This window comes from Rhipicephalus microplus, chromosome 1 (assembly GCF_043290135.1).
Source record: "Rhipicephalus microplus isolate Deutch F79 chromosome 1, USDA_Rmic, whole genome shotgun sequence".
NCBI classification, from domain to species: Eukaryota; Metazoa; Arthropoda; class Arachnida; order Ixodida; family Ixodidae; genus Rhipicephalus; species Rhipicephalus microplus.
Window position 1 is genome coordinate 148,661,781 of NC_134700.1, and position 11,284 is coordinate 148,673,064.

The window sequence follows — 11,284 nt, forward strand, 5'->3', positions numbered from 1 at the left end:
GGAGAAACTACGATGTTTAAGCCTGTCAGGTTTTTTTTAAACAGGATTCTTGTTTGTAGCACCATAGCGGGTGTGAACTGCGCATGCGCCCTCCCGAAAAACATCGCCGCGCCCCCTAGCGATTACCGTCCAGCTCGAATCTATATACAAAGTGGCTGTCGTGCGCTTTGTACCTCGATTAGCTCGGAAATGATTTCATTTGCTTCAGAATAATCTCCCTAAACTTGATTGATATGTGGAGTTTTACGCCCCAAAACCACCATATGATTATGAAAGACACCGTAGTGGAGGGCTCCGGAAATTTCGACCACCTGGAGTTCTTTAACGTGCACCCAAATATAAGCGCGTGGGCCTACAACATTTCCGCTTCCATCGGAAATGCAACAGCCACAGCCGGCATTCGATCCCGCGACCTGCGAGTCAGTAGCCGAGTACCTTAGCCGCTAGACCACCACGGCGGGGGTCCCTAAACTTCGATACTATTCATGTATATTCAGCACCATTTTAAATAGCCGTATTCAAATAATCGATGCTGTAGGCTAAGTAAGCTAGGGCGCTATCAGAACCTCGAAGGACCATTGCGTGTTTATTTTTTTTATTCTCCATTGCTGGAACCACGTGACATCACGGCAGCGATGTTACACGCTATCTGATAATACACTACGCCTTTGCGATGCTGAAATTACAAGACAGACTAATAATATCTAGAGTAAATCGTCCCAAAACCACCATTATTATTATGAGAGACGCCGCAGTGGAGGGGCTCTAGAAGTTTCGACCACCTGAGGCTATTTAACGTGCACCCCAATACTGAGCACACCAGCCTACAGCATTTTCGTGATCGTAGAAAACGCAGTCGCCGAAGCTGGGATTCGATCCCGTCACCTGCTGGTCAGCAGCCAAGTGCCTTAGCCGGTAGAACACCATGGTGGGTCTACCGGACAGACCAAAAACGATGTCTCAGAGGCAAGTCAACTGGAGCACGTAATTTATTTCGAAGATTTTATGAAGATCCGAGACCTCGTCAAATATAAAATGTTTCACGTCCAAGAACAATGTGAAGCCGTAATGGTAATGTACATGAACCGAAGTTTTAATAAAATCAGATGTCTACGCAAATAAAATTGCATACTAGCGAAAAATTCGTGGCAAGATTCGCAACAAAACCGCTTTACAATCCCCAAATCTCCGCACGTCATTGCTACTTCTCTCAATCACTAGAACAGTGCACACAACAGACAGCTAAAAACATTGTCAATAACATTGTCCGTAGACAGATTGACCACACAGCAAAGTGGGAACTGATAACAATATGTGTCTATGAAATGTATCGGAGAACATCACTGTCCTCTTCGTCCTAACTAAGCTTTCTAAAATTGTGACTCCACCCCGAAAGGTCTCACGAACAGATCGAGACTCCAGAAGTGCTTAGTTGCAGTTCATTTCCTCGTCCATTATTGGTTCGTCCTTCATTAGTTCGTCGACTCTCTTCATGAGTGCGTTAGTGCCGGAAACATCTTCGAGAGCGGCGTCGCAACGCGGCGAGTAGTCGTTTCCCATGACGTAGTGTGCCGCGCAAGTCAGGAGTCCTATGTTGCGGCCGATGACGTTTTCGATGGCGAACCACTCATTTTTTACACCGTCCGCAGGTGCCATAAGACGAAGTAAAGTAATGGTCTTGTTTGCGCGGAACTTCGAAGCAAGCATCCGAACAAACGTGACATTTTCGGCCGGGTCCCATGATGCGAAGGCGAGCTCGCACAAACTCTTGCTGGCAACCACTCCAGCCACGAATAAACGCAAGTTTTCCTCACCCAGATGGAACCTGTTCAGCCGCAAAGCACGGACAGTCGTGTTCTTGAAGATCATCTGGAGGAGCAGGCTGTAAGGGCGACCTGCCGACCGAAGAGTGCGGCCTAGATCTGGGTTGCCACAACCTGTCAGTGAGAGCGACCTCAGCGAATTAGCGGTGCTCAAGTAGTTGCACAGGGTGCGAAACGTGGGGACGTCCGCAAGAATTCTCTGCGCCAAGCGCAGGTTGAGCTCGGTGATTAGATAGCAGGAGCACGCAAGGCGGACCGCCATTTCAAACGCCGTTGGAGTCCGCTCGGTAGAAGATCTGATCGCCACCTTAGACAACGCTTCCGGAAACTCCTGAAGATCAGCCAGCACAGTTGAGTCGACGATGTAGGAATCTTCTATGCGAACTATGCCGGTCATTCCAGCTTCCCGGAGGACTCTGCAAAGTGCCTTCAGTTTGCCTAGCGGAACACCACTCAGCGACATGGTTTTGAGCGATTTCACGGTAACGGCGGTGTCGAATAGAGGCCGCAGCTGTTCCGGTTCGAGGCCCTGGACGGCCAGAGCCAAAAACGAGAGGTGTACTCGCGCACTCTTATCAAACGACTCAATCCAATGGCAACGTTGGTGAGCGATCACAGATATACCCGAACCTTGGACGTCAGTAGCTCCGCCGTCACCAGGCCGTTCTCGCCGCGACTTGGGTATCCACTGGCAGCCGCCTAAGTCCAGTCTCTTCAGACAGCCCTTCTTCGCAGACACGAGGGCAGCGAAGAGACACGCGCATTGAGCGTTTAACAGGAAGCCTGTCAGACACAGACTCTGAAGGTTTTCGCGAATATGGAACGGCGCGACGATCCACTTCACGTCTTGGAACGTACTTTCGGGATCCGTCTGCACACCTTCCAAACTGAGCGAAGTTAGTTGCGCACTGTTGGCCATGAAGTGGGCGAACGAGGAAACCCCATTCTGCGCATACGAATGCAAGATGCTGCCGTGCAGAGACACATTCTGGACGGTTTTGTTGCCCCGGAGCGCAGCGACTAGCCGAGTAGCGCCTGCTTCGTCGTAAGCGAGGCTCGGTATCTTCAGAGTCACGAGGGACGTGGTGTGCGCGAGAAGCGCACAGACGGCGTCTAAAACGGCCGATGGCGCCGCGGCGCTGCCTAAGATGGTCAGCTCGCACAGGTTCTTCAGTGTGGCTATGGCTCCGAACAGTTCCTCTCGAATGCTCCTGTGCAAAGAAACGTGGGCAAAATGCGTTTGAGACAATTTACCCGAGAGTAAAAACAGTCTGCACAACTAATTCTTCACAAGAAAACCGCGAAATCTTCCGCTGCCTTGAAACAGACAATATAGAAAAATGTGTGCATGGACGTACAGTCCCATGGCTACCAGATATCCAACAGCCTCCTACCTCTTTTGCCCTGCCGTTTTCTGAGACTTGATAAATAAGTTGGTCAGCGTGCAGTGCAACTGCACGCTGAGCACGGAGACGTCGGTCGCTTTTGGCATTAAAGTACACCGTAGCCTGATGCGTCATTTCATTATAATTTTACGACAGGTGGTTAGACTAAAAAGAGCCATAAATTGTTTCTTAACCTTAACGCGTAAGCATGGACCGCCGAGTAGATAAACGCAAGATGCACAATGGCGAAGTGAACGAGAATATGCGCGCGATGAACAGTCCTGTGCGGCTCTCTTCTGTTAGTGTGCTTCTGTTAACCGGACACCGCCTCGCTTTTAACTAGCTGCGAAATTCTCTTCCTTTTTTTTTCTGAATGCTGTCCTAGGAAACACGGCGACGCGTGGCCTGCGCGCTCCGGGGGCTGCTGGCAGCGCGTTCAAACGGGAGCGAGAGCAACCACTGTCTCTCTTCCCGTCATCTCGCGGCGAGCAAAACAACCATTCGTTGCTGATATGGAATGGCAAGCTTGCAACCCCTCCTCCTTCAAGGCGATTACCAGCTCTCGCACCATCGCCTTGAAGAGGGAGGGGGACGCAATCCTGCCGCGGGTTCTATATGAGGAACGAATAGTTGTTTTGCTCACCGCGAGATGATGCGAAGAAAGACTGTGGTTGTTCTCGCTCCCGCTGACGCGCTCGCTGCCAGCAGCCGCCGAAGTGCGCAGGCCACGCGCACTCCGTGTTACCTTTCATAAAATTCGACACTGTACGCCAGCAGTCTTTATCCTGCGGTTCATGCATCACTTTCCTGTGGCGAAAAAATGTTCGCTACTGGAAGCCGAAAACAAGACAAGAACGCAAAAACAAAATAGCAGGTGAGATTAGGTCCGTTTGGAATAACGGCCTGGCAAACGAAAGCTGCACCGGCCTGCTCACAGGGCACCTGCGCATATTCACGCTCACTCCACCGCTTTGGTCCATCATATCGCGACGCTTACCGACTCTGCGGTCAAAGCTCACGCGTACAGGTTAAAAAAACTGGGTGATGACCCCACCCGGCTGCCGCGAGGTATAGGTTTTATCGAGCATATGTCAACTGTGGTGCCACCAAAGAGGATTACAAAAAGTTGAGTGCCACGGGACAGTACTAGCTAGACGAGAGATAACGCATTGCATCAGGGCAACGTAGGAGGGATCACCGGTTAATGAAGAGATGCGACTATAAAGTTTCAAATATATAAGGCCCTTTCTTTTAAGACAAGTTTCATTACAAGTTGCTGCAATGAAAAGCACAAGCCAAGGTTTCATAGAGCATTAGCTTAAGTCGACATTATGTGTAACGAAAACAATCATCTCCCATCGGTTCCAGTATTTTAGATTCCTCCGTTATCTGTCTTGCCGTAACGTTTGGCATGAAACTAAAGGCTTAGCGGCGACAAATGAAGTACTAACAAGCCACGCGTCCAAAATGAATAATGCACGAATTCATCCAGTGTTGTTTATGGGGACATTCAAAGGAATACGCCGCAAGGACACCATGCAGTAGGTGGTTCTATGATATGCTAGGTAGCGCTAGGTCTATTTCCTGAGCTGTACAGCAAGGTGCCCAAGAAATTATAAGCGCCGGACCAGCGGCCCCACGACGGTGCAGCATGTCGGTGTGGCAGTTGTGCCAAGGTTCACGTATACGTGAAGGCTCGCTGCGCTCTCAAATCGATTCGTCTGTGTTGCTCCAAAATGGGATACATAGTAGCGCAAACTTGGAAAGCACGGATCAGAAAAAAAAGAACCAGGGTACACCTCTCTGCGCATGTGTCCATCAAAATCGACGAACACTAGTAACTCTCATGTCAAGAAGCTGCTGCTCATTTTGGTAAACTGAAACAGACGTGTCATTATATAATGCAACCCATGTATATCCTAATGTGAAACGCCTCCAGTAACTCTCGCGCTAATGCATGTGTCATTGCTTCTGCCTATTATCTTTATCTCACGAAGCCAAGGCTCATCTTCAGATTATACATAGCACAGGTCTGTGCGCGTTTCCTTTATTCATTAAAGATGATTCATGCTCCTAAGCTTGATCGTTGACACAGCGTGCAGCTTGGCCCACATACGTCTTCCCACTTGAGGGCAATATTTCATATACGACACCCGTCGTGCGTTTCAAACAAGGTCTGGTGTGCTTCATCTGGCATCCGGGCTTTTTGTCAACAAGACTGACCCGCATTCTTTCAGGCCAAATTGCGGGGTTCCGAAAAGACAACAGGATTGTCGCGCCGGCGACTTTGACACGCTGTCTTACGGATCTGGCCCACGAGTCACATCCAGGCATTATTCATACCAAAGCTCGCCTGATAGAGTCTTATTGGTGGTCGTGCATGGATAGCCGCATTGAAGAACTGGGGCGCACATGCGTGATATGCTAGTTTTGTGACAAGTCCGCACTTTTTTTTTTGCAACGCCACTGCAACCTGTTCCTCTTTCTGACGCGGCGTGGGAAAAACTTGCTACGGACATTGTGGGACCTTGAACGCAAGCTTCGGCCGACTACCGTTTTGCAATTACTGTTATTGACTATTATAGCAAATGTGAAATGCGACCACGTCTACAGTGGAGAAGTTTTTACAACTTTTTGCGCGAGAAGGAATCCCACGTGGTATTGCATCCGATCATGGACCACAGTTTTCTTCAGCAATATTTGATGAATGTCTCCCAGAGCGCGGAATAACGCACTACAACTCATCTGTGTATTACCCACAAGCTAACGGCTTGGTATAGGAAGATTCAATAGCGTGCTGAAGTCATATTAAACTAGCTCTGCATGCACGTCGTGATATACGAACAGCCATGCTTGATTACCTGCAAGTATGTCGCTGCACACCTCACGCGACTATTGGTGCAGCACACGCAGTTTTCCAACCTCGCGCCAGACGTGAAATGGAGGGTTTGCCTGACAGAGGCTTCAGCACGGACCCGTCAAGGGCGATTGAGCTGTTGCGAGAGCACGTAAAAAACACGCAAAAGATCTCGAAGAGCTACATCGATGAAAAACGTGGAGCTAAGGAACCCAGTTTCGTCGTTGGTAATTACATGCACCTGCAGTTCACAGCAAGCTGTATCCACAATACTCCGCGCCCAAGAAGATCATTTGAGAACGTGGACCGGCTTCGTACCTCTTTGACGATGGGCGTGTGTGGAACACATCCAAGTTAGCCGCAGTTCACCCCGCAGCAGTCAACGAAATAAAATCAGACATCTCTGTCATTTTAAAATTGTCACCTTCATCTAATCCGTCATCCAGTACACCACAACCTGAAAACTCTGCTCACATGAACTGGTCACCTGCATCTAATCAGTCATCTACTGCGCCACAACCTGACACATCAAGAGAGGATGGCCAAGAAAGTGCAAATCCTGGATCATCTGCACCAGAGGGCACGCAAGCTTCAACCAGACTCGAAGGATTTAATGCGCTTGTAAGAAGCAAACGTAAAAAGAAGACTTTGAAGAAATAAAAGCACTTCATAAGGAAGTAAACAAAAAGAGTCCTTGCGTGTGTTTTTTTAATTTTTGCAAGAGGGGATATGTGATATAAGGCGTCGCTACCGACTACAGCGCTGTACGCTGGCACGCTCTCAGCGGCCGCCACAGGAAGGAAGAATATGGAATAAACCATATGTCTCCGCTTATGCTGTGACTTTCATTATGTACGATGCAACACAGACGTAGTCGGAAAAACTGTTTCTAAGCTAACTGATGTGTTGACTCACTGCACTGTTTCAGACTAAGATCAAGCCATGAGTCAGAGGGTCCGGGTGAGGATTGTTCTGGTGGGTTTGAGTGCGAGTAAATGTGGTTGAAAATTTTCGTGAGTATGAGTGAGTCCAAAGTACAAGACGTATTTAATGAATGAGTGAGTGAGCTCCGCAAGTTTCGCTGACCTATGGTACGCACTATAGGTGTCATATGAAACGTGACCAGCGGAGGGCGTGGAGCAAACGTTATCAAAGACGCAGTGAGAAAAGTTTAGTCATCACCACTGACAGGTGCATCGCACCGTCCTCCTACAGCCTGACACCGCAGCATCTGTTCTAGTTACGATATTCTAAACAAATAAAAAAGACAAAGAGACAGCAAAAAAATGAAGCGACGAAATTCGCACGGAAAGCCTTCGCCGGCAAGCATAACTGTATGAGCCTATCAAAACAAGAACACGCAAATGAGTGCACTGTAGAGGAATTGCAGTGCTGCCAAATCGGATGCGCATGCCCGTCAGTATGTTGATGGCTGGATGGTCCACAGTATAGCTTTGCTAATGCTTGGGCCATGTGCTTCACTCTTCGCGTTTCATTTGACGTCGGTGCCGATATAACTGTATGCGTACAGCTGGTGACGAATAACTGTTGGGCTATTCCGTCTAAAAACCACGGGATACTGTTATGAGGAATGTCGTAGTGAAAGAGCACATTATTTCTACCGTGAACTTGCCATTCTTTAACGGGCATCTTGCATCACGCTTCTATATATAGAAAATCTGGCCGCTGCACCCGGGATTCGATCCCGCGGCATTCTGTTCAACAACAAAAATTACACACAGACAGCGGAGGGGTACACGTGCCGTAACATAGAAGCTGTGACCTGTCCACGCGACAGCACGTTGAATTCTACTAAGTTTTGTATGAAATCACACTCACTTGTACTCGCAGAAGATGCTACCGAGAATCAACGTCCGTAAGCTAGCATTTTTCCGCAGCGGCGAGACGATGCGTTCGCGGTACTCGCCAAGCCCACTGCCTTCGAAGAGAGTGTCGTCCAGATGTAGACTCTCGACGCATCGGTGATGCACCAGCAGAACGTAGACGAGAAAGCGGGCGTGACGGCTGCGCGCTTGCAGCATGCGGCCTCCAGCACCCTTGTAGAGGACCCGTACCAGGGACAGCCTTCCGGGACGTTGGAGCTCTCGCAACTGCAAGCCGACGTGCCATAGGAGGTAGTTCCAGCGGGGCAATTGATCGAATATGTCGCAGGTGGGCGTAAAAATGCTGCCACCATCATCGCCAGCAACGCCTGTAGCGCTGCAAGGACCACTCGTGTTCACTCCTGAAGAACTTCGGTTGAGTTCTTCGAAGTCCAGTTGTCCCGTTCCAAAGCCTATTCTGTCGCCCATGGCGTGCTCGGAAGACAGTAGGCAAGCGTCGCAGTACAAAACCTGTTATGCTGCTCAGTGAGAAGACTTAAACGCCCCTAAACTGCTCCGACTTCAAACACGACGGAGTGCCATCCTCCTCGCCTTCAATAGCCTTCTTGCACGTGCTGTCTCTTCCTCGTCACTTATTTCTTCATAACACGCAGCAATGTCAGCTCTAAGCGTTAAGCTTATCAGAATTTTGCGCTTTCGGGCCGTGCGCTATAATCTCCACTTGCGCAATTCAAGACACGCAAAACGAAATGAAATAAGTGAAATCAGTTGATAGCCCGTGATATCAGTGATAGCCCCATGCGAAACTAGCCACGCCATCTCGTGGGCTACGTAGCAATCGCTGGCGCCATATAAGTTATGTTAGGTGTAGCGGACGACACCGTGCACATATGCGCGGACTCACAGAGCGCATGTTTTACAGCGAAAGCTGTTATGAGAACACAACTCGGGTCACGCGCCGCCGTAGTTGTCCGCAGCCGCCGGTGTTCGTAAACACATCGCACGAAACTAAAAAAAAAATCGGCAGATCCCACGTACTTGAGAATCAACTTTATGCGAAGCACGCGGAGGGAAGGTGACCGTGTTGCATTTTTTTTATTGAGAGACACGTCATGAAATGACGCTAAATATCTATATGTGCAAATGTTGCATGCAAAGACATATGTTGAAGAGTGGCAGATGTTTATATAACTAGTTTTCCGCTAGCACAACGATAACATGGAATTGTGTTTGAGCAACACCAGAAGCTGATATGAAGCGCTGGTGCTCTCGAAGATGCTGGCCCTTGACACTGCTACTTAAATCAATTTCAGCGCATGGCCCCTCACCACTAATGACGTAAGCTCGACGTGACAGCTGTACGAAAGAAGTACATATGTAAGGTTTATAAAATTGGTTGGGCAGCACTGCAACTACTATTGGCATTTCACGAAGATTAGTGTATATTTGAAAAGTAGTTCCGAGACCTGCCGTAGCTCTGTGGTAGATTGCTTCACTGCCACGCACAATGTTTGGGTTCGATTCCTGCTGGGGCGCTGAAATTTATTATTTGCATTCGTCGGGTGGCCAACACTGCCTATGTCAGGTTAACACAGACATTTATTCTATGCCTTCGTTGGGTCGACGCTGCTGATGTCGGGTATTGCTTAACGCTCACGCATTAAAATTGCCCATGTGTATTCTCGTCGTTCCTGGGCACTCAGTGTGAATCACCTGTGGCCCATGCCCGCTTACCAACGGCACATACAAGCCCCTGAGTATGTGCCACTGCCTGGCTGGAAGTGTTTGAAGACGCACGCGACGGGATTGTGAAATTATTCATGTCTTCACCAGCGCGTCATATTAATCAAACCATCTAACCCTTCCATCATAATTTTGGTTCACGCCAAGTTAAGCGGGTGACCACAAGAGCACCCAAACGTGAGCGGCTAGATAGATAGATAGATAGATAGATAGATAGATAGATAGATAGATAGATAGATAGATAGATAGATAGATAGATACGCTCAAAGTCGGCGAAGTTCGCTAAGAAATGCTTTGCATTTAACATCGAAAGAACAAGCAGTCGTCGCTTAATGCGAATAGCGTAACGGGTGGGTCGTCCAATGCTCCAACCCAGTACAAAAGCTTGATCTTGTTCACCTATTAACTGTGGTGGATACCCACTTCGGGCATAATTCCTCATCGTCAGTCACTGCATGAACATCTGGCACAAAATTCCTTGCAAGTGGTGTTTAGCGGATACACGCTTCTAAGCAGAATGACGAAAATTATCATAGCGAATGCCGGCCTATTACCCCAATTTTTGAAAATTATTACCGTAGCGGGGTATTAGGCAAGTGTGCTTGCAGCAGTTACTCAACGAGTGTTTAGAAAAGGCTCTGAAAGGCCGCTCTTCTAGCTTTTGCTGTGACTGTGCTGCTCCTTCCGCGCAGGCCTGGCGTTTCACTTTTTGTACTCCACCGTGAATTCGGTAGCCGTCTATTGCGTGTACTTCTTTATTTAATTTATAGTGACCAAGATGCCGCAACACTGCCATGTACCCTTTTGGATTCAACGTGAAGTGGCCGATAGTGAAGGAAAGAATGTTTACACGTCTAATCGATATAGGGATGAAATCTTTCGTTGACGTTCAGATCGAATAGAAGAAGCTTTTGAAAAAGCTGTTTGGCGAGATTAACGACCTAGCGTTTATCAATGCGTATAGGCAAAAATCCTTCTGATATCTAATAAATATGAGCTGTAGCATGCGGAGCTTGTGCCGTAAGCTCGTTGGCGCGCATACATGCGCTCTGTTACAGAACAAGAACACGATTGCTAAGACGGCGTCGCGTTCGTTTTATTTTTGTGTTACTTTATTCTCGTGCAGTGCAATAAATTGTAAGGATTCGTAACCCCAAGCAAGCTTTACTTAGTTGAATTTTAATATGGAACATTCTGCGCCTCCCCGAGAAGCTCTGTTATGAACAAATTTGATGTAGTTTGATGGCTCTAACGACAATGCAAAAAAAAAAAACGAGCCAAATACTAATGCGTAAGATGTTACGCCTAGTGATTGCGCTCCTGTGTGAATGAAATGAGCAAAATTACTAGCAAAACGATGCTACTTCAGAACAGGTTGTGTAAAGGCTTCGCCAGTGTCGTTCTTAACCGTTGGCCGTCGTCGTGAGGTTAGCAGCACTGCCTATGCTGTTAATGATGTTGCTTCACCTCTTTTGTACTACGTCAACGATAACTCGTAAGACGTCAGTAAAACTACTTTCTCAGTCGCTGACTGGACTGAAATATTTGTGCGTCACTGCCGCACCGCAGAGCACCGAGCTCAGCGAGTGTCATCGAGCGCTGTACGCTCGTTCGTCAGTCCACTTGATTGGG

General features: G+C 48.3%; 1 protein-coding gene across 1 annotated transcript; it reads right to left on the reverse strand.

Moving 5' to 3' along the window:
• Positions 1-971: 971 nt before the first annotated feature.
• LOC119185046 (uncharacterized) lies at positions 972-8,630 on the reverse strand. Its single transcript, XM_037434177.2, has 2 exons — positions 7,905-8,630; positions 972-3,034 (listed from the first exon to the last, which is right to left on the reverse strand). The coding sequence occupies exons 1-2, from the start codon at positions 8,375-8,377 to the stop codon at positions 1,429-1,431; spliced, it is 2,079 nt and encodes a 692-aa protein (XP_037290074.2). The 5' UTR covers positions 8,378-8,630; the 3' UTR covers positions 972-1,428.
• Between the last annotated feature and the right edge of the window lie 2,654 nt (positions 8,631-11,284).

Coding starts and splice junctions, on each gene's coding strand:
- LOC119185046 (XM_037434177.2), bottom strand. CDS start 8,377: ATGGGCGACAGAATAGGCTTTGGAACGGGACAACTGGACTTCGAAGAA. Junction 3,035..7,904: donor AGCATCTTCTGCGAGTACAA/GTGAGTGTGATT, acceptor TTCTTTGCACAG/GAGCATTCGAGAGGAACTGT.